The following is a 22,778-nucleotide window of genomic DNA, read 5'->3' on the forward strand; positions in this document are numbered from 1 at the left end:
CCACCAGCTGCCCACCCGCCCCTCCCCCCCACAGCCCTGCTCCTGGCCACCATTCCCGAGTGCTCCTCCAGTGCTCACTGAAAGGTGCTGGAGACAGAGGTGGCGTCCCGGGGCTTTGGAAGCTGTGTGTGGCTCCACCCTGCACCCTGAGCCTTGGTCTGGGAGGAGCTGTGAGTGGGTCACTCTGGGCTGGGGGAGGCGGGGAATCAGCTTCATAGCCTTGAGCTGGAGGTTATAAGCTGCCTCTGGGGCCCTGGGCCAGAGCCACCCAGCCAGGGCCGTGGGGATAGCATGCTGGCCAGGGGCCTCGTCCCGCGCTCAGGCCTGCTCAAGGGCCACCAGCCCCTCCTGAGCACCCCTCGAGAGGGCCCGGGGCATCCCTGGGGGCCTCCTGGAGAGGGAGCTGGCATGTCCACACGCAGCCCTCGCCCCTACACCGAGATCCCCTCCCCCGGAGACAACGGCTGGCTTAACCTGTTCCACTTCTGGAGGGAAAACGGCTCCCACAGGATCCATTACCACCAAAAGCAGAACTTCCAGAAGTACGGGCCCATCTACAGGTAAGGTGGGGTGGGGGGATAAGGGGGGCAGGAAGGGGTGAGCGCCCCCCACATGCTCCCCTTCCCAGTAGTCTGAGACCCTGTCCATCTCTCCATGCCAGGGGACCGTGGAAAGAGGGCAAGGCTTGGCAGATAAGGGGTTCAGTTCCTTCACCCACCTGGGTGCCGGCCCCTTTGGGACTTTGCAGGGGGAGGGAGACAGACCGTTCTCGGGCCACCGCCACCATCAGAGCGCCTCAGGGAGAGGGTCAGCCCCAGGGTCAAGGGGCTGAATGAAGCTCAGAGGCAGGGCTGTGACCCGGCCCCCAGCTAGACCCTGTCCTGTGCCTAAGGAACCCTGGGTTGTGCCCACCCTCATCAGTCCAGGAGGATCTCTGGTCTTTTACCTGAGTGGGCTGGAGCGATAGCACAGCGGGTAGGGCGTTTGTCTTGCACGTGGTCGACCCGGGTTTGATTCCTCTATCCTTCTCAGAGAGCCGCAAGCTACCGAGAGTATCCCGCCCTCATGGCAGAGCCTGGCAAGCTCCCGGTGGCGTTATTCGATATGCCAAACGCAGTAACAACAAGTCTCACGATGGAGACGTTACTGGTGCCCACTCGAACAAATCGATGACCAATGGGAGGACAGTGCTACAGTGCTACCTCTGAGTGCTCCAGGAGCCTGTGGGGAGGGGTCTTCTGAGGTGGGGGGCCTGCCTGGTTTTCATTTAGAGGCTTCTTGCTTGCTTACTTTTCCCTCTCTCCCTCTCCCTTCTGTGTGTCTCTCTTTTTTCTCTCCCCGCCCCTCCCCTCCCCACCCCTCCCCTCCCTTCCCACTCTCCTCCCTTCCCCCTCTCATTCCCTCCCCTCCCTCCCCCTCCCGTTCCTTACTCTCCCCTCCTCTCCCCACCCCTCCTCTCCCCACCCCTCCCCTTCCCCTTCCATTCCCTCTCCTCCCCACCCCTCCCATTCCTTGCCCTCCCCCTCCCCACCCTTCCCCTCCCCTTCTCTTTCCTTCCTTCCTCCCTCCCTCCCTCTCTCCCTTCCTCCTTCCCTCCCTCCCTCCCTTCCCTTTTCCTTTCTTCCTTCCTTCCTTCCTTCCTTCCTTCCTTCCTTCCTTCCTCCCTCCCTCCCTCCCTCCCTCCCTCCCTCCCTCCCTCCATTCCTCCCTCCCTTCCCCTTTCTTTTCTCTATGCTGTGCTCAGGGCTCTGTGCTCAGGGATGACTCCTGGCGGGGCTCAGGGACCATCTGCAGGGCCCAGGAGCGAACCGAGGTTCTCATCTGCAGACAAGCGCCTCAGCCCCAGGACTGCCCCTCCTGCTCCTGCTTCAGAGTCCAGCCTTCAAGCCATCCCTGGACTCCTTCCTGTGTGCAGTGTTGAGTGCGTGGGAGGAAGGGACCTGGGCAGGGAGGGACACCCCTGCGGCTTTGCTGACAGGGCCCAGCACTCACCCCCCCCCCGCCCCCCCTCCCCCTGTCACCCTCTCCCTCTGTACTTTTTGGTGCCTGCCGAGCAACCAGGGAGCTGTCCCCTCAGTCCCTTCCAAACGCCTTTGATCTGGCCAGGGCCCAGGCTGATTGGGTTTAGGTCTCTTCTGGGCTTGGTCCTTGCCCAGCTGTGTGGCACCCCTGTGCCCGCCTCTCCATGTCGTCGTCCCTCCTCCTGCCCCACTCCCTCCTCTCTCCCGAGAGGGGCGCCTGCCATTCCCCAGCTGCTTTCTGGTCCAAGTGGCTTTCATCTGAGCTGCAGCCTGTCTTTGAAGAGGGCCTTATCTCCGCTTCCCAGGCGGGGAGAGGAGAGGCAGGCAGCCGAGTCTGAGCCAGCACAGCCACCAAAGCCTGGCACCCCCCAGCTGCACTCCAATCTAGAGCCCGGAAGCGCTGCCTGTTTGATGCAGGGAGGATTTGGAGGCTAGCCTTCCCGTGCTTTGTCTTCTCTCCCTCTTAAACGAGGCCCTTCCTGTTGGTGTCTAAGTCCCAGTCCGTTCTAGAAATACGGAGGGGCAGGAAGGAGCTGGAGGTCTGCCCTGGGCCCTGCTTGGGCAAGGGGGTTTTGTGTCCATCTGCTCCCAGGCTGACTGCTCCCGGGGTGGCTGCGCTGGGCTTCTGGCTCTTTGAACCAGATGGATGTTCAGCCCACTTGGGGCTGTTTGTGGGGTGCAGCAGGGGGACCCCCTTGCCCACCAGCCGCCTGGTCTTTGTGGTCTTGGCTCTGGGCTTGGTTCCTTAGATGACAGCCAGGTCCAGGCTTCCGCTGAGCTGCGGGGGGCCAGGTGAGAGCTGGACAAACACACAGGGCCTTTCCGGGCCGGGAGCCTTGGGAAAGGGAGTCTCTGGCATCAGGGGGCCTGGGTTCGAGCAGGCTGTCTGCTCTCCCTCCCTCAATGCCTCTTCTCCCAGCTTACCCCTCTCCTCCCCACATTCTAAGGGCAGGAGGGAGGGAACTGGGGGGAGGGAACCGGCCTGAACCACATGTTCTTAGGGTACTTTTGACCTTGGAGTGTGGAGAGGAGTGGAGTCTCACAGGTGGTGCGTGAGGCCATAAGTTTGACCCCAGCTGACCTGACCCGCGGGACTAGTCAACGTGGATAACCGGGAGAGGGTGCGCGAGTGGGGAAAAAAAGAGAGAGAGAGGGGCTGGAGTGATAGCACAGCGGGTAGGGCATTTGCCTTGCACGCAGCCAACATGACTGACACAGGTTCGATTCCCAGCATCCCATATGGTCCCCTGAGCACCGCCAGGAGCAATTCCTGAGTGCATGAGCCAGGAGTAACCCCTGAGCATCGCCGGGTGTGACCCAAAAAGCAAAAAAAAAAAAAAAAGAGAGAGAGAGAGAGAAGAATGGGAGCAAGTCAAGACTCTGATCAAGCTCCAGATTTATTTCTCTCAAGCTAGCCTTTTATAATTAATTACATGAGGAAGTGGGCAAAATGGGAAATTAACAAAGCCTGCAGATTTTCAATAAATCATGGTGTGAGCCCTAGCGGTAGACTCATGGCACTTATCCTGGACATATCTCAGAAACTTACGCAATGTAACACTGTAACACTGTATTTTAACATTTTTCCAAGAAGAGATTTGTCTTAAATCGCAGGTAAGGCTGTACTGACATTCTGGCTCCCTGCATCTCCTCCCTTTTTATTATTAAGATAGGCAATTAAGGGGCTGGAGTGATAGCACAGCGGGTAGGGCGTTTGCCTTGCATGCGGCTGACCCAGGTTCGATTCCCAGCTTCCCATATGGTCCCCGGGGCACCGCCAGGAGTAAGTCCTGAGTGCAGAGCCAGGAGTAACCCCTGAGCGTCTACGGTGTGGCCCAAAAAGAAAAAAGATAGGCAATTAAGTATCTAATAGAGAGTCTTAATTTTTATTTTTAAAATAGGCAATAAAGTATCGGCAGTATAGAGGGCCTGTTCTTGCAGCTCCAGAGATAGCTCAACCCGTATCACAGAAGGCAAGTTCTCATTCCTGGAAAGAAGGGCGTTAACCAGCGGGGAAAGTAGGGGCCTATCCCCCAGTCACTATTAAGGATCCTTTCAGTGGGGAGAGGAATATTGTTCAGATATGCAGATAGGCATGCTTCTGCAGAGCTCAGGATGGCCTTTGAAGGCTCCTCGTCGGCGGATACCGCCTGGTTCCACCCCCCGGAGGTGCCCATAGCATCATCACAACTGCCCTGAGATGCAGCTGCCCTAGTTCGGGTGCAAGGAGCCAGTAGCTTCACAAGGAGCGGGTGTACAGGTCCATCCAGGCACCTCTAACCCTTGATCAGCAAGATCCAATCAATGGTAATGAATTTGGATGGGTTTTGATGCCAGGGAGTTAATCTGCTTTTTTATAAAAGCCATAACTCTATTAAACAAAAATGGAGCCAGGGATATTACAATCAGGATACCAAAAGGGGACCAAGCAAGGGAAGCATATAAGGTAATATTCCTCCCATCCCCCACCACCCTTGGGAGGCCTCTGCTTGGGTCGTCTCCGCTTCTCAAGGTCTTCTTGGAGCTGTCTTATTCAATATCAGACCACGCCACTCTGGTTGACGAAGAAGCAGCATTCTTCTTGCAAAAAAACACAAAGACTGCCCTTTTCGGCAGTAAGGAGGTCCAGGCCTCGTCGATTCTGCAATACAACTTGGGCAAGAGAATTTAATTGCTCTTGAACGGTCAAAATAATTTGGGATACCTCTTGGATGTCCCCTATCAGCCGATTCTGCGAGGAATCATGTAAGGAGACAGCAGTGGTGATGCCCGCTGTGCCTGTGGCAATCGCAGCTGCCACTCCCAGGCCAAGGAGAAAAGGGATGAAGGCAGGAGACCGGGGTGTACGAGTATGTTCTTTCAAAAGTATTGGGATGGGTTTGGATGCTGGGTATACTGAGTATACAAAGGTGTGGGAAAACAAAGACAATGGTACAAATTCCAGTCCAATTTCCATACAGAAAGGGGCTAATACCCGTGTCACAAAGAAATGAGGCATTATAGGGAGGGCAATACTTAAGGGCAGCATCCATAACTGGGGGTTCCAGGAATTTTTTACAATCAAGGGAAAGTTTCCCAGTAGGAATACTGGTTAAGTTAGACTTATTAAAGCAAGTAAAATTCTCCGGAACTGTAGACAGCACATGATGGAAAAAATAATACAAAGGTCTATTATCCTGACAGGGCTTAATTACTTCAGAGAAATTAAGGGTATCATTAACCAGCAAGCTGGAGGCATCTAGGGGGACCTCAGAGGAGGGGCACATACACAACCAGCACCCTTGAGCGTACTCAACTGAGTAGCATTAAGCAATTGATAGGAATATTTCAACAATGCAAGTGAAAAGGCAAAGGTCCAAGAATGTACTGGGTTAACTTGTTGTACAAGAGCTTGTAAAGCCTGGAATGAATGAGCCAACTGTAAATATAAAAAGGGAGGTTATGAATATCAGTGTTTGAATGGCACTCAGAGACCCAGTGGTTTCCTTGTTTGCAACGTGGGCAGGGAGTGTTAGGAGAGGGACGCTCCATAGAGCAATTTTGTGCAAAACTACCTGGTTGCCTGCATTTGAAGCAGGTTTTTCCTCTAGGGGCGACATATTCCTTTAAGGCAGCCCCAATGGCCATCCCAATGGCATGAGAAGAGCCAATCCCTGAGCATAACCGAATGTAATCTGAGAGGTCGGCACCAGATGGCCGCCTGGCACGCGGGGTTAGCGGGTTCGGTCTCAAATGCCAGGTGTTTGACAAAAGCACTTTCATTTTCTCTGCTGCCACTGCCGACCAAGCTCTCAGCGGCGTCAGTCAGGCCGCTGATGAAACTGCTATAGGGTTCATCTGCACCCTGCGGCAGCTTCGCGAAGGGAGGTGGTCGCAGACCCCTTAGGGAGGAGGCGTTTCCAAGCCTTGAGACCAGCACGCTGAATTTGGGCAAGGAGACTAGGGGGGAAGTGGGTCTGGCTATCGTTAGTGTCATATGGACTGCAGCCCAAGAGTTTATCTCTAGTCCAGTTTTTAGAGGCTACATTACCCAGATTTCATTGGGCAGTTTCCCTGCAATTCTCAGTGAACTCAGTCCTCCACAGGACACAGTCGCTTCCGGACAAGGTGGCCGCGCCAAAGAATACCAATCATTAGGTGTCAGCCAGCGGTCACTAAGATTATCAAGGGATGCCAGAGTAATGGGAGCTGTGGGTCCATACTGGGTTACCGTCTCTTTCAGTTCTTTAAGGTGTTTAATGCTAAGGCGGTGATATTTTTGGCCAGCGACCTTGTCTGGGTTGGACTGGTCTGGGTGATCAAAAGTTTCCTCCTCGTCAGAACCTGAGTTTTCTGAACCATCATCCTCTTGGGAGTCTGGCTCCTGAGCTCCAGTTCCAGGCCAAGTTCGTCGAGGACAGGATCAGATCTTGGGATGGTGTTAGCCTCTGAGGAGGTCTTACTACGGGTGGCAGGGAAGGCTAGGGCAGGAGGTTTAGGCTTTTTGGGGTGTTTTGATTGGGCTTCCTTAGAAAGGGAAAATTTCACTAATTCTTCATCTAATGCATAGAGTTCCTTAATCAAGCGGACATATTCCTGTTTCTGTTGGAGATCAGCTCGAAGAGTGGCTGCCTCTGCACACAAATGGCTTTTAGCCCTCTGAAGATTAATAATCTCAGGGTTAAAATCAAGAATCAGTGGAGCACTAAAAGGGGAAGTTTTAGGTAAAGCAGAGGGAGCAGAAGGTCGAATTGGAGCAAAATCAGAATAGGGAGGCAGAGGAGGGGAAGACAACTCAACTTTTTGAAGTGTATTATCATCATGATAACGGGCGGCCTCATCTTCCCAAGATGTAAGGTCCGCAGGTGAAAGATCATCAGGAGGGACAGTAAGGGAGGCATAAAGGGACTTAACCTGAAGAGAATCTTTAGACTGATCATTACAAGGGGGGAATTTGTATGGATTTGAATGGGTTTTGGCCGGACTGTTCGCTGGCCTGTTACCAGCAGCCAGGGGGCCATCCGGCATAGAAATGACAACAGAACCACAAGCTGAGGGTGGCCTCGAGAATCGCTGTAAAAGTTCTCTGCCCTGTTGAACAACGTCCCGTGCTTCAGGGGAATGATTATACATTTTAAGGATATCATTAGTGAGGTTCAGTAGGAAAAGGTTTGAACAGGGACCTTTTCAGGTCCAAAGGTGCCATAGTAATCCTTCAAATAGTCACCCACTCTCCCCCAGCATTAATAGTACCCTCTTGGGGAAACCAGGGCCAAACCTCAGTAATATAGGTAAAAAAAATTCATGCAAATCCTTTTTCTTTACCCTAATTCCTCGTGTTTCCAAGGAATCTTTAAGTCCTTTAAGAAATAAGTCATGTTTACTCAATGTCTGCCCCATGTTAATAAAGAAGGAAACAAAAGATGCAGTTATCAATGATCTCATAGTAATCAGGGGCCAGTGGAGTGATTGAGACGAGTGCCTAACAGATGCATAGTTTTTCTTCTGTGGGGGACGCAAATTTATCTGGGATTCGCGGCTGTGACCCCCTTATCCTGTCACAGGAGTCTTCTTGCTGCGGATGCACTAATGGCTCTTAAATGCCTGACCCGTGCCCGCAGGGGAGAGATCATTGTTGTTTCAGGAAAAATAACACTCAAACAGACTAACAAAAACATAAATCAAGTAAACAATAAGAAAAAGTATAAAAAAAGTGTACACAAACAAAAGAAACAGACTGAAGACAGGCCATAAGTTAGTATCTCGGTCAGTGCCTCGACCACCTCACCTGATGGGCCGAGGTTGAAAAGGATCACCGCTAACCTGTCCAAAGTCCCTGACTTCCTGTGAGCGCGGCCAATTTCCAGCGGTGCTCATCGCAGGGACCCCTCATGCCCAGCCCCACGTGGGCGCCACCTGCTCCAACCCGTGGGACTAGTCAATGTGGATAACCGGGAGAGGGTGTTGGAGTGGGAAGAGAGAGAGAGAAAGAGAGAGAGAGAGAGAGAGAGAGAGAGAAGAATGGGACCAAGTCAAGACTGATCAAGGGGCTGGAGCAATAGCATAGCGGGTAGGGCGTTTGCCTTGCACACAGCCAACATGGCCAACACAGGTTCGATTCCCAGCATCCCATATGGTCCCCTGAGTGCATGAGCCAGGAGTAACCCCTGAGCATCGCCGGGTGTGACCCAAAAAGCAAAAAAAAAAAGGGCTCTGATCAAGCTCCAACTTTATTTCTCCCAAGCTAGCCTTTTATAACTGATTACATGAGGAAGTGGGGGCAAAATGGGAAATTAAGAAAGCATGCAGGTTTTCAATAAATCAAGGTGTGAGCCCTAGCGGTAGGCTCATGGCTCTTATCCTGGGAATATCTCAGAAACTTACACAATGTATTTTAACATTTTTTCCAAGAAGAGATTAGTCTTAAATTGCAGGACAGGCTGTACTTACATTTTGGCTTCCGGCACCCAGCAAAAATAAATATAAAATAAGCATACATCTTGAATGGTTTCTTTCTTAGGGAGGCAGCCCAGGGGCCTGTGGGTCCCTCTTTGGGACATGGCCTGGCAGTGCAGGCTGGGGTTTGGCACTGGGGCCTCATAACGGGGTGTTGCTGGGGTCGGGGGCTGGGGCTTGGGGCCTGGCACACTCCCCCTGTGACTCTCTCCTGGCCTTGAATTAACTTTCCGATGCCACAGACAGTTGCAAGGGAGAAGCATTTGGTGAGAGCAAAGTGCTTTGCGAGGCATAGCAAGACGGGGGCTGGGCCCGGGAGCACTGTTATTTGAGTAGAAAGACAATTTGTCAGGTGGGCACCTCACTTGTGCCAGGGTGGCAGCACCTCGGGCTTCCTTCCTGGGGCCTAGGAGGAAGGGCAGAGGGCACCTGGGTTAGCAGGTCAGCAACCTGAAATGCCCTGTGGTGACCAGAGAGCTCTGGGGAGCAGGTGGCAGGGGGCTGTGGGCACACCGGAAGAAAGGGCATGAGACCCGGATGGCTCTGGGCAGGGGCGGGGGCAGGGCCCTGGTGGGGACAAGGGCTGTTTGACAGCAGGCATCGTGGTAGATCTTCTTTCAGCGGTCAGTGCCATGTTTCCCCCTCCTCACACCTGCCCTTCTCTTCTCACTTCTGCTCCCTTCCACCCCACTCCTCCCTGTGTCCCCTTCTCTCCTCACCTCTGCCACTTCCCTCCCCAAATCCTACCCCTTCCTCCTCAAGACTGCCCTTCTCTCCTCACCCTGCCCCTCCCTCTTCACCCCTGCCCCTCCCTCCTCACCCCTGCATCCTTCCCCCTCCCCCATCCCTACCCTGCCCCTCCCTACTCACCCCTGCCCCCTCCCTCCCACCTCCTGATCCCTCCCTCCTCATCCCTTGCCCCATTCCTCCTCTCTCCCCTGCTCCCTCCCTCCTTTCCCCTGGCCCCTTCCTCCCACACCCCTGCCCCTCCAGGACTCCAAAGGGTCCTAAAGAAATGAGGAGCCACATTTCTATTGGTTTAGATACTGCACCCGAGGATACTCAGGGGCTACTCCTGGCTCTGCACTCAGGAATCACCTCTGGCAGTGCTCAGGCTACCATGTGGCGTTCTAGGGATTGAACCTAGGTCGACTAAGTACAAGACAAGTGCTCTTCCAGCTGTACTATCCCTCTGGCCCCGAGGGCTCACTTTTCAGAAGGACGCTGGAAAGGATGATTCTATTTTTATATTTTATTTTTGGCTTTTGGGGTCACATCCAGCGATGTTCAGGGGTTTATTTTGACTCTTTACTCCTGGAAGTCTTCTGAGAACCACATTGGATGCCGGGGATTGAACCCAGGTCTGCTGTGTGTAAGGCAAACGCCCTACCCACTGTGTTATCGCTCTGACCCCTGAAGGGTGATTCTTACCCCCACAGAGCTTGTGTTCATGTGTAGAGAGTGTGCAGGCGTTCAGAGAGGGCGAGGGCCTGGTCTGGGCTCACACAGCAAGGGGGTAGTGGAAAGGGACCTCGCTTGCCTCGGTCTGCGCAGTGCTCCATGAATCGGCTTCTCAGCCCTCTGTCCACCCTGCAGGGAGAAGCTGGGCACCGTGGACTCGGTCTACATCATCAACCCTGAGGACGTGGCCCTGCTCTTCAGGTTTGAGGGGTCCTACCCGGAGCGCTACCAGATCCCACCCTGGGTGGCCTACCACCAGCACTTCCGGAGGCCCGTGGGGGTCCTGCTGAAGTGAGTCTCTGTGCGGGCTCCCTGTGGGGCCCAAGATAGGACCCAGGGAGGCCTGGGTTCCCTCCCTGTCATCTCATGGTCCCCCGGGACCGCAAAGTATGACCCAAACCAGAACATAACAGAGCAAAGCCAGACGAGCCGGTGCTGCTCTGTGGTGACGCCAACTGGTCCGCCAGCCTCGGGGAAACGGCCAGTCTCAGCACCGGCCAAACTCCTAGCTGACGGCTGGGGACTGAAGGTCCCCAACTCCATGCAGGCCCTGGGCCAGTCTGTGGGACAGAGCAGATAGGACAGGGCCCTCCCCGTTCAGTGGCCAGTGGGAAACTGGACGCATGAGTGTCCTAAAGGAGGGTGACGGCCTTCCCCCCTCTCCCCAACAGTGCTTGGACACAGACCCTCTCCCTTTGTGGCAAGGCTGTGGAGCCCCTGGGCACTAGCTTTGCTGCTGGGGGCACAGGGTGACATGGCTTTGGAAAGGGCTGGCCGTCCTGTGGGAGGACTCTCAGGAGCCTTGGAAGGGGGCCTCTCCTCAGGGACACCTGTGGAGACCTCCATCCTGCCCCCAGGGCACATGAGCTGGGATGTGTGCACAGCCACTGCTCCTGGTAGCCCACCCAGACAGCACCTCCAGCCCTGTGGTGGTGAGGCCGGGGTGACATCAGGGAGACTGGCCTACAGCTGAGTTTAGCGTGAACCCGAATCTGGGCGCTTTCCCACCAGCAAAGGGCAGTGGGGTGCGCTGTGGGGGCTGAGGGTTGTCAGGGAAGGGGGCAGAGTGGCTGGGAGAGGCAGGAGGCGAGCGTGGGCCAGGAGAAGGTCAGCGGCACGAAGGTGCGCCCACTGCGGAGGCTGGAAAGTGACCTGATGGCTCTGGAATCATGAACCGCTGGCACGCAGGGTACGAGTGTGTGAGTGTCAGGGCGAGTGTGTGTGGGGGTATATGCCGGTGTTGTATGTCTAGTCTGTGTATATTTGTGTTTGTGGTGTTGTGGTGTGGTATATGTATGGTGTGGTGTGTGTGTGATGTGGTATGTGCGTGATATGGTGCATATGTGGTGTGTGCATGGTGTGTGTGGTATGGTGTGTGGTGTGTGTGTTGTGTGGAGTGTGCGGGTGGTATGGTGTGTATGTGTGGTGTGGTGTTTGTGTGGTGTGTGTGGTATGGTGTGTGTATGGTATGTGTGTGGTGTCGTGTGTGTGGTCTGGTGTGGAGTGTGCAGTGTGTATGTGTGTTGTTTGTGTGTGATGTATGGTGTGTATGTGTGGTGTGTGTGTTTGTGGTGTGGTATGTGAATGGCTTGTGTTTGTGGCATGTGTGTGGCGTGTTTGTATGTGGTGTAGTGTGGCGTGTGTGTATGATGCATGTGTATGAGTAGTTGCGTGTGGTGTGTGATGCCTTTGTGTGTAATGTGGTGTGGTGTGTGTGGTGCGTGTGTTGTGTGGTGTGGTGTGTTGTGCATTTGTTGTGTGGTGTGGTGTGTGTGGTGCATGTGTGTGAGTGTGGTGTGTGTGTGGTGTGGTGTGTGTGGTGCATGTGTTTGAGTGTGGTGTGTGTGTGGTGTGTGGTGTGTGTTGTGTGGTGTGGTGTGTGGTGCATTTGTTGTGTGGTGTGGTGTGTGTGGTGCGTGTGAGTGTGGTGTGTATGTATGGTGTGTGGTGTGGTGTGTGGTGCGTGTGTTGTGTGGTGTGTTGTGTGGTGCATGTGTGTGAGTGTGGTGCGTGTGTGTGAGTGTGGTGTGGTGTGTGTGGTGCGTGTGTGTGAGTGTGGTGTGGGGTGTGTGTGATGTGGTGTGTGTGGTGTGTTGTGTGGTGTGGTGTGTGTGGTGCGTGTGTGTGAGTGTGGTGTGGGGTGTGTGTGTGATGTGGTGTGTGTGGTGTGTTGTGTGGTGTGGTGTGTGTGGTGCGTGTGTGTGAGTGTGGTGTGTGTGTGGTGTGTGATGTGGTGTGTTGTGTGGTGTGGTGTGTGTGGTGCGTGTGTGTGAGTGTGGTGTGTGTGTGGTGTGTGATGTGGTGTGTTGTGTGGTGTGGTGTGTGTGGTGCGTGTGTGTGAGTGTGGTGTGTGTGTGGTGTGTGTGGTGTGTGGTGCGTGTGGGTGAGTGTGTTGTGGGGTGTGTGTGATGTGGTGTGTGTGGTGTGTGGTGCGTGTGTCTGAGTGTGTGGTGTGTGTATGGTGTGTGTGTGTGTGAGTGTGTGGGGGGCTGGGGCTCTATGTGTCCCTGAGGCCGCGCGGGGCTGTTTTCTCAGGAAGTCGGGGGACTGGAAGAGAGACCGGCTGGTGCTGAATGAGGAGGTGATGAGCCCCAAGACCATCAGCCACTTCGTCCCCCTGCTGGAGCCTGTGGCTCGGGACTTCATGGGGGTCCTGCACAGGCGCATGGAGCAGCAGCAAGCAGGGACCTTCTCTGGGGACATCAGTGAAGACCTGTTCCGCTTTGCCTTTGAGTGTAAGGGGGCTGCACCCTGCTGGGTGGTGGGAGGACCCCGCACCCCGTCCTGGGACCCAGCGCAGACCTGGGCAGCTTCTGGAATGAGTTTGTGGACACCCACCTGGCTTTCGCTCGGGAGAAAGGGCTCCCCAGTGCACCTCCTGTCACCCTCCCACAAAGCCCGTGTTCGGTGCAGCCCTGCACGCTGGCGTCTCCGCCTGGGACGGGAGCTTCTGGGTGGTGGTTGACATGAGTGGGCGCTGGAAGGAGCTGCTGATCAGGTGGGTAAGGGGGTCCACTTTGCACGTGCAAAGTCCCAGTGGCTGTCGGCTAGCCTAAGGGGCCCGGCAGGAGGTTCTGGACATTGAGTTTGGGATAAAATCCACATCAGAGTGCACAGCGGGTAAGGTGCTTGCTTCGTGAGCGGTTGACCCAGGTCTGATCCCAGGCACCACCTATGGTCTCTCGAGCCCCACCAGGAGTGATCCCTGAGAGCAGAGCCAGGACTAAGCCCTAAGCACTGCTGGATCTGCACACAACCCTCTCCCCCCATTTTTCACGTCCTAACTCCTGGCGTGGGTCTGGATGGCCAGTTGTCCTGGACTGCGTGTTCCCTGGGTCCGTGGCTGCAGCCAGCTCTGTGGTGGCAGTGGTGTGAAGACTCTCCAGTGGGCTTCTGTCTCAGTCCTATGGGGCTGTGTGGAGATGGGTGGGAACGCACTGCACACACAGGCGTGTTGAGAGTTCTCAGGAGGACTCAGGGAGACATCACGCAGCAGCCGTACGTCTCTCAGGCCTGTCCTGTCACTAGACACGTGGACCGTGTCAAACCCACTGGCTGGAATCCACAGGAGAACCTCGGGGTTCAGGAGAGGCACCGGAGGCTGCTTTGGGGGGTGCTCTGAGAGGGGCAGGCGGGACAGTGTTCCACCCACGGCCCCTCTTCAGGGTCTTCCCCCGCCCCGCCCCCTCTCTTCTTGGACCGAGCTGGTGGCCAAAGACTGACTTGGGCAGTGCTGCAATCCTAGTCCCCCCTTCTCAGGCCTTGGTTTCTCTCCTGTGTTGTTGTTGATGGGGGGGGGGGTTCAAGTCCTGGCTGGACGGGACAGTCCCCTTCAGCTCTGCCCCCCCTGCAGCCATCACCCATGTCATCTTTGGGGAGCGGCTGGGCACGCTACAGGAGATGGTGAGCCACGAGTCCCAGAGCTTCATCGATGCCGTCTCCCAGATGTTCCAGACCAGCGTCCCCATGCTCAACCTCCCCCCAGACCTCTTCCGCCTGCTCCGGACCAAGACCTGGAGGGACCACGTGGCCGCATGGGACTTGATCTTCGACAAAGGTGAGTGGCCCCTGGCTGCAGTGGGGACTAGACACCCAGATCTGGAGGCAGAGGGAGGAAGGGCGGGGAAGGAAGGGAAAGGGCTGAGGCCCCCCTCCCTAGAGCTGTGCCAGCCTCTTTGTGCCTCATTATGGCAGCGGGCACCGACACCCTCTGATGGGTGGGTGCATCAGGAGTGCCTGGAGACCCTGGAAACAGTGGGCAGAGCCGGCTGCTCGTGAGGAGTTTGTCTGGAGAAAGGAGGGTAGAGAAGCCCACCACAGTCTTTCCAGGATGCCAGAGGGCGCAGACAATCTCGGGGCACTGGGCTGGGTGCCCACCCAGGCCTTTGGGGACAAAGACTGTGGGGGGGGGTGGTGACAATCTCTCCACACCTGGGCTGAGCAGCCACTCCCCTGGATGGACTTCCTCTGGTCTCCACGTCTGCCACAGAGGCAGGGGTGCGAGGGGGTGGGGGTGGCAAGAGGGATACTGGGGACATGGATGGTGGAAATGTTCACTGGTGGAGGGAGGAATGAGTGTTTGATCATTGTATGACTGAAACCCAATCATGAAAGCTTTGTTACGGTATCTCATGGTCATTCGATAAAAAAGAAAGAAAGAAAGAAAGAAAGAAAGAAAGAAAGAAAGAAAGGAAGGAAGAAAGGAAGAAAGAAAGAAAGAAAGGAAGGAAGGAAGGAAGGAAGGAAGAAAGAAAGAAAGAAAGGAAGGAAGGAAGGAAGGAAGAAAGAAAGAAAGAAAGAAAGGAAGGAAGGAAGGAAGGAAGAAAGAAAGAAAGAAAGAAAGAAAGGAAGGAAGGAAGGAAGGAAGAAAGAAAGAAAGGAAGGAAGGAAGGAAGGAAGGAAGAAAGAAAGAAAGAAAGAAAGAAAGAAAGAAAGAAAGAAAGAAAGAAAGAAAAAAAGATGGGGCTGGAGTGATAGCACAGAGGTAGGGCATTTTCCCTGCACATGGCCGACCTAGGTTGGATTCCCAGCATCCTATATGGTCCCCCGGGCACTTCCAGGAGCAATTCCTGAGTATAGAGGCAGGAGTAACCCCTGTGCATCACCAGGTGTGATCCCCCAAAAAAGGAAAAAAAATAGAATGAATGACAAGGAGCCAGAGCGAAAGTACAGTGGGGAGGGTGCTTGCCTTACATGAGGCCACCCCGGGTTTGATACATGACATCACATATGGTCCTGCCGAGACCACCACGAGTGACATCTGAGCTCAGAGTCAAGAGTAAGCCCTGAACACTGCCAGGTGTGACACCAGACAAAAACAATGACAAAACAGAGATGTGGGTTGAGCACAGGTCTGGGCTGTGTGCCACAGCGCCCTGGAGCTCCAGCACCCCCAGCCCACATCAGCACCCCCTCGTCCCGGGAAGCCGCCTCTCCGCACCCCTGCCCAGACCCTCCGTCTCTATCTCCCTCCGGTCCCTCAGCGGAGATGTACGTCCAGAACTTCTCCTGGGAACAGAGGAAGCAGCAGCAGCTGGACACGTACCCGGGCATCTTATACTGCCTGCTGGGCAGCAACAAGATCCCGTTCCAGGACATCAAGGCCAACGTGACGGAGCTGCTGGCGGGTGGCGTGGACACGGTGAGACAGGCCCCGTCGGGCCACGGCCTGCCTTCCTGATCCCTACCAGCTGCGTCTGAGACTGACTGTCAGTATCTCTCACCTATTCTGGGATGCAGGCGATGTGGGTCCCCATGGGCCAGGGCTTGACGCCGCTGGGAGCAGATGGCACTGAGGAGGGCTGAGGCGAGCAGAGGGAGCTGAACCCCCCACTTGGCCTTCAGAGTGTGAAGCGGGCAGAAGGATGGGAGCTATTCCAGAGAGTGCCTGTGCCCGGGCGACACCTTGTCCCCCAGGCATCTGGTTCACAGTGCTCAGAGCTTACTCCTGGTCCTGTGCTCGGGGATCACCTCCGGGGGTGATGGGGATTGAACCCGGGTTGACCGTGTGCAGGGCAAGCGCCCTCCCTGCTCTCCTAACTCCCCAAGCCCTTGAGCAGACTGGAAACCGAGACCACTGCCATTGTGCTGAAGCCACCAAGAAGCACCCGCCTGTTCCAGGGTGGATGTCACTGCCAGGTACACCAAGGAAACATCTATGGCAGCGGGACCCTGCAGGGCCCACTCCCTTAGTGCCAGCTCTGCTTCTCTGGCACCTGCTTGTTTGTGGTTGTGGTGTCAGGGGTCACTGACATGCTTGGTGGTGGAGTACGCCCACTTGGTCACGATAGTCACTGATGTGGGTCACCTGGTGTGGTACTCACACGTTTCCTGTCCTGTGCTCTCTAGGACCACGGGCACAGAGGGTGCTGCTGGGGACAGCCTCATGCCTGCAAGGCAGCTACTTTTTTTCTCTTTTTGGGTCACACCCGGCGATGCTCAGGGATTACTCCTGGCCCATGCACTCAGGAATTACTCCTGGCGGTGCTCGGGGGACCATATGGGATGCTGGGAATCGAACCAGGGTTGGCCGTGTTGGCTGCGTGCAAGACAAATGCCCTACCTGCTGTGCTATCGCTCCAGCCCAAGGCAGCTACTTTTAAGCTACGGAACCACCCTGGGCTCCGACTCTCCCTCCCTCCGTCCCTCCCTCCGTCCCTCCCTTCCTCCCTCCCTCCCTCCCTCCCTCCCTTCCTTCCTTCCTGTCTTCCTTCCTTCCTTCCTTCCTTGCTTCCTTCCTGTCTTCCTTCCTTCCTGTCTTCCTTCCTTCCTGTCTTCCTTCCTTCCTGTCTTCCTTCCTTCCTGTCTTCCTTCCTGTCTTCCTTTCTTCCTGTCTTCCTTCCTTCCTTCCTTCCTTCCTTCCTTCCTTCCTTCCTGTCTTCCTTTCTTCCTGTCTTCCTTCCTTCCTTCCTTCCTTCCTTCCTTCCTTCCTTCCTTCCTTCTTTCCTGTCTTCCTTCCTTCCTTCCTTCCTGTCTTCCTTCCTTCCTTCCTGTCTTCCTTCCTTCCTTCCTGTCTTCCTTCCTTCCTGTCTTCCTTCCTTCCTTCCTGTCTTCCTTCCTTCCTTCCTTCCTTCTTCCTTCCTTCCTTCCTTCCTTTCTGTCTTACTTCCTTCCTGTCTTCCTTTCTTCCTGTCTTCCTTCCTTCCTTCCTTCCTTCCTTCCTGTCTTCCTTCCTGTCTTCCTTCCTTCCTTCCTTCCTTCCTTCCTTCCTTCCTTCCTTCCTGTCCTTCCTTCCTTCCTGGCTTCCCTTCCCTTCCTGGCTTCCTTCCTGTCTTCCTGTCTTCCTTCCTTCCTTCCTTCCTTCCTTCCTTCCTTCCTTCCTGTCTTCCTTTCTTCCTGTCTTCCTTCCTTCCTTGCTTCCTTCCTGTCTTCCTTCCTTCCTTCCTTCCTTCCTTCCTTCCTTCCTTCCTTCCTGTCTTCCTTCCTTCCTGGCTTCCTTCCTTCCTGGCTTCCTTCCTGTCTTCCTGTCTTCCTTCCTTTCCTTCCTTCCTTCCTTCCTTCCTTCCTTCCTTCCTTCCTGTCTTCCTTTCTTCCTGTCTTCCTTCCTTCCTTGCTTCCTTCCTGTCTTCCTGTCTTCCTGTCTTCCTTCCTTCCTTCCTTCCTGTCTTCCTTTCTTCCTGTCTTCCTTCCTTCCTTGCTTCCTTCCTGTCTTCCTTCCTTCCTGTCTTCCTTCCTTCCTGGCTTCCTTCCTTCCTTCCTTCCTACCTTCCTTCCTTCCTGTCTTCCTTCCTTCCTGTCTTCCTTCCTTCCTGTCTTCCTTCCTTGCTTCCTTACTGTCTTCCTTCCTTCCTGTCTTCCTTCCTTCCTTCCTTCCTTCCTTCCTTCCTTCCTTCCTTCCTTCCTGTCTTCCTTCCTTCCTGTCTTCCTCCCTTCCTTCCTTCCTTCCTTCCTTCCTTCCTCCCTCCCTCCCTCCCTCCCTCCCTCCCTCCCTCCCTCCCTTCCTTCCTTCCTTCCTTCCTTCCTTCCTTCCTTCCTTCCTTCCTGTCTTCCTTCCTTCCTGTCTTCCTCCCTTCCTTCCTTCCTTCCTTCCTCCCTCCCTCCCTCCCTCCCTCCCTCCCTCCCTTCCTTCCTTCCTTCCTTCCTTCCTTCTTTCCTTCCTGTCTTCCTGTCTTCCTGTCTTCCTTCCTTCCTTCCTTTCCTCCCTCCCTCCCTCCCTCCCTCCCTCCCTTCCTTCCTTCCTTTTTCTTTCCTTCTTTCTTTCTCTCCTCCTCCCTTCCTTCCAGAAATCAGGGCGCAGAGTGGTTAAGTAACACAGCGTCACACAGCTAGCATCCCCCATGCAACCGTTCTGTGTCCCATCTTGTGGGAGGACAGGCTTGCAGGGTGGGCGGGGCATCGAGTAAGAGGACGAAGGAAGCTTTCTGGGGTTGGGGGCCGTGGAGAGAGAGCTCAGGGAGTTCAACGCCGTAGATGCATGCTGGAGAGAGGTTGGTGTGGGAGAGCAGGGGACCCGTGGTCCAGAGCGGAGGTGCTGCTGGGGGTTGGGGGACTCAAGGGAGGGCTGCAGGCTAGGGGCAGTTGCTTCTGCTGTGGGAGGAAGCAGTGCTCTCTATGGGTGTCCTGGCCCCGAGCCCTGCGCCAGCACTTAGGGAGGAGCCTGGGGGCCCTTGGAAGGGCACTCACGCCCTGGTGGAGTTGTCCCACCTCTCAGGGTTAGCCAGCAAATCAGAGCGCTGGTTTGAATTGTGGGGGGTAATATTGCATCCTAACCATAAACTGGGGTCCTTGAAGAAGATGTGGACGGGGGAGAGAAACCTCCACTTGTGGAAAGGCCATGTACAATATTCAGTGTCCTCAGTTGTCCTGTGGCGTCGGGATACCCCCAGGTATCAACCCCATCCTTTGTGTCGTGACCCTCCAGTCCTGAGCATCTGTGGGTTCCGCAACAACCTCCTGCCACCCCGAGGATCAGCACCCGTCCTGCCCCCAGTCCACGGACAGCGGTTAGGACCCAGCAGCAGAGAGTGACCCTCAACCTTTCTGTCCCCCCAGACTGGCACCGTCTGAAGCCCTTTGTTCTCCGCACCCCGATGGACAACCAGGAGAGGCAGTTTCCATGCCTTCCATTGGGGCTGTGCTGCTGTGGGCAAATACTCTTATTCTGGAAGATTCTCTGGGGAGAGGGGAGAGGGCTGCTTCTCCCAGGCAGGGAAAAGGAAGGGACACTGTTCAGTCCAAGTGGGAGCCAAGCCGGTTTGTCCTCCAGAGGGGTGAGAGTTCTCCTGGCTGGGGCGTGGCCAGTGCTGGTGACATGAGGAACAAGGACGGGAAGATACTTCCCTATCCCCTACCCCCAAACGCTTGCAGGGTGGCCAGAAGGTCTGTGTGAATGGGAAACTGGGTTTGCTTTTGTGGCTGGCAGGGCACTGGGATGAGGTTCTCGGGAATGAGAACTCCGCAGGGGCTGAAGCGACGGTCCAGCCACGTATTGGCCTCACACGTAGCCAACCTGGGTTCAATCCTCAGCATCCCATACAGTCCCCCTGAGCGTCACTAGGGGCGATCCCCGAGCAGAGAGCCAGGGGAGCCTTGAGCACCGCTCCAGGTGGCCCCAAATTCAAAAAATCAAAAATAAAACCCAGAGCTCCGCGGGGGACCAGCTGGCATGGGAGTGGGTGACCGCCCCCTCTGCTCCCTGCCCTCTTCCCCGCCCACCCCCCCAGACCTCCACGACGCTGCAGTGGCACCTGTACGAGATGGGTCGCAACCTGATAGTACAGAGGATGCTGCGTGAAGAGGTCCTGGCCGCCCGGCGCCAGGCAGCCGGAGACGTGATCAAGATGCTGCAGCTGGTCCCGCTGCTCAAGGCCAGCATCAAGGAGACGCTGAGGCAAGCTCCCGCCCCCACATCCAGGGCCAGGGGAACAGTGGTGTCTGGGCCAGGGTTAGGGCCAGGGCCAGGGCCAGTGGAGGAGATTGGTAGCAGGGAGTGAGGAGTCTGCAGGACACACCTGGGAATAGCAAGGAAGGGTGTGTGTGTGTGTGAGCGCGCGTGTGTGCATGCGTGTGTGTGCATGCATGCGTGAGTGTGTGTGTGTGCGCATGCGTGTGTGAGTGTGTATCATACCAGAGATGTTCCTAGTCCTGCTTCTGGGACTGTGAGGCCATGCTGAGGATGGGGCATGAGGCTGGGGGTATCCAGACCTGGGGAAAGCCAACTTCTGGGTGCTTCGTTCTGGCAGACTCCACCCCATCTCCGTGACCCTGCAGCGGTATCTCGTGAATGACTTGGTGCTTCATAATTACAAGATCCCCGCCACGGTGCGTGGAGCAAGGCCAGTGGACAGAAGGGGCAGGGTGGGCTCCCCTGCAGCCAGCAGTGGCCACAGGGCCTCTGTCCCGCCTCTGTCCTACCTAGTGGGAATGGGGATTAGTAGAAGGGCCGGACCCTGAGTAGTTTGGCTGAGCACCCATGGGCTCTCTAGGTCTTGGGGGCCTGTGGGGGCCGAAGGATGGACAGATGGTCCAGTGTGGTGAGGGAGGGAGGACTCATAGGGTGTCAGCTGCTGGACAGGCAGGGGAGTGTGTGTGTGAGCGGGGAGGGGGCGAGTTGTGCCTAGGGTTCTGAGGACATGAGGCACCCCTCATCTTGCTCATCTGCCCCCAGACCTTAGTGCAAGTGGCTGTGTATGCCATGGGCCGGGACCCCACCATCTTCCAAAGACCCGAATCTTTTGACCCCACACGCTGGCTGAGTAAAAACAAGGAGCTCACCCGCTTCCGCCACCTGGGCTTCGGCTGGGGCGTGCGGCAGTGCGTGGGCCGCCGGATCGCCGAGCTGGAGATGACGCTTTTCCTCATCCATGTGAGAATCAGACCTGCCTGCGTTTCCCCAGTCCTGGCCCTTCCCATCCCCTGCCCCGCTGCCTCCTATGGGGTGGTGGTCCCCGCTCGAGCCTGATGCCATTGGGGGTGATGACAGGGGGGTGGGTGGGATGCAGGTTCGGGGCAGGACCCGGCTGTGTGATTCTGGGGGATCAGGCAGGGTGATATGGGGGGCTAGGGGCTCAGAGCATCACGCTGCTGACAGTGGCGGGGAGACAGCCCCCCCTGAGCCCTCTCCTCAGCCCAGCGCCCCTTCTCTCTCTCTCTCTCTCTCTCTCTCTCTCTCTCTCTCTCTCTCTCTCTCTCTCTCAGTTCCTGGAGAATTTCAGAGTGGAAATCCAGAAGCTCAGGGATGTGGACACCACATTCAACCTCATCCTGATGCCTGACAAGCCCATTCTCTTCAACTTCAAACCCTTCCACCAGGAACCCCCTGCGGAGTGACCAGAGAGCGTGCCCCGTGCCTCTGCCTGCTTGGCTGCAGCTCTGTGGGCGTCTCGGCCCCTGACCCCTGGCCCTGCTCCCTTTTCGCCCTCTTCACCCAAGCAAGCTGGCCCTCCGGGCAGCTAAACCTTCCCCTTGATGCCCACTTCCTTGCCCACCCTGGGTGGGTAAAATAAACCGCTGGACCAGGCAGGTGTGTCCGTTCCATCTGACCCTGAGGTGTCCATCACTCTGGTGATGGTGTTCCTGACCTGAGTCAACAGCAGGACTGATGCATGAGTGGGGGTGGCAGGGGGCAGGGCCATGCCTGAAGCCTCCCCCTCCCCGCCCTCCACTGCTGGGGACAGTCCCCCTGCCGCTCAGGACTGGCCTCAGGACTTCACATTGGCAAGGCTCGTGTCCCCTCACTGCTCCCTGGGGCCGGGGTGAAGCAGGGCCATGGCTGGCTCTTCCCTGTGCCCGGTGACCCTACAGCAGCTGGCAGAGGCCAGAGAATGAGGCGGGGTCCTGCGGAAGAACAGGGCAGCCGAGTGTGAGTGAAGTTCTGCTTCCTGCGGGAAGCAAAGATCCCTGTGGGATCCTTCTAGCCAAGGCCAGGAGCAGGGAGAGGTGACTGACCAGGGGCAGTCTCTGCTGACCCCTTAGACCACCTTCTGGGCTTCTCAGGACCCCCACTTCCTGCCTTGGGGACAGGCCCCCTGCTGAGCCCCAGAAAGTGTGTGTGTGTGTGTGTCGGGGGGAGACTGAGGCAGTGTTGGTGAGGACTGAACTGTCTGACATTGTGCCAGTGCCAACTCGCTTTGGTCACTATGGACTGGCCCTTAGCACCCAGAGTCTAAGTGTGCCCAGCTGAAGGTGCTGTTGGCACCACCGTGTGACCGGCATGACCGAGCCGGCTCCACTTTCCACTCTTAGTTTCACATTTATTTTTGGCATCCTTGGTATACCCAGGTGGCTGGGTGCTCGGGGGTTGTTCCCGGAAGTGACTGGGGGACCACACAGGGTGGGCATGGAAATGGGGAGTCCTGCATGGAAATGGGGAGTCCTCAAGTGCTTTTGCTTGAGTCCACCGAGCCCTCTCCCAGCCTTTGAAATCATTCTAGGAGCTTCTCTGCTTTGCCCCTCCCCACAATCCTCTTCCTTCTTGTCTTTCTCTCCTCTTGCCGCTTCCTTGCTTTTTTTTCCCAGGCCGGAGTCGGAGCTTTGACTCGGAGCTCGGGAGCTGGGAAGCGTGTAGCTGCAGTCAGAAAACATTAAGCTCTGCCTGGGCTCCCAGAGAGGGTATCAGAGGGTCCTGGGCTCGCCCTGCGGGCTGGGAGCCAGAATCCAGGCGTGCAGCCTCCCCGCTGTCCACTGGGGGGCTCCCTCCCCCGGGCCCCGTCTGCTTTGCTTGTCTCTTGGACCCTGCCCAGCCTAACCCTGGTTCATGGGAGCATTTCACTCTGACACGATGTCCGACTGCCACAGACAGTCTTCAACCTCAGCCTCCCCAGAAACTGGAAGGCCAAACTGGAAGGAAGAGATTTCCGATCTGCTGGGCGCCGGGGGACAGGTGGGAAGTCCCAACCCACTCACGTCTACAGAGCGGAGTGG

General features: G+C 56.1%; 1 protein-coding gene across 1 annotated transcript; it reads left to right on the plus strand.

The window, feature by feature from the left end:
- The first annotated feature begins 291 nt into the window (after positions 1 to 291).
- On the plus strand, positions 292 to 21,185 carry LOC130036871 (cholesterol side-chain cleavage enzyme, mitochondrial). The gene is made up of 9 exons (XM_056128795.1): positions 292 to 560; positions 10,053 to 10,208; positions 12,453 to 12,652; positions 13,771 to 13,974; positions 15,401 to 15,558; positions 19,580 to 19,746; positions 20,099 to 20,177; positions 20,524 to 20,721; positions 21,054 to 21,185. Exons 1-9 carry the CDS (start codon positions 292 to 294, stop codon positions 21,183 to 21,185), a joined length of 1,563 nt encoding a protein of 520 aa, XP_055984770.1.
- The last annotated feature ends 1,593 nt before the right edge of the window (positions 21,186 to 22,778 follow it).

Source organism: Sorex fumeus, unplaced genomic scaffold, assembly GCF_029834395.1.
Source record: "Sorex fumeus unplaced genomic scaffold, SorFum_2.1 ptg000067l, whole genome shotgun sequence".
In the NCBI taxonomy this organism is placed as follows: domain Eukaryota; kingdom Metazoa; phylum Chordata; class Mammalia; order Eulipotyphla; family Soricidae; genus Sorex; species Sorex fumeus.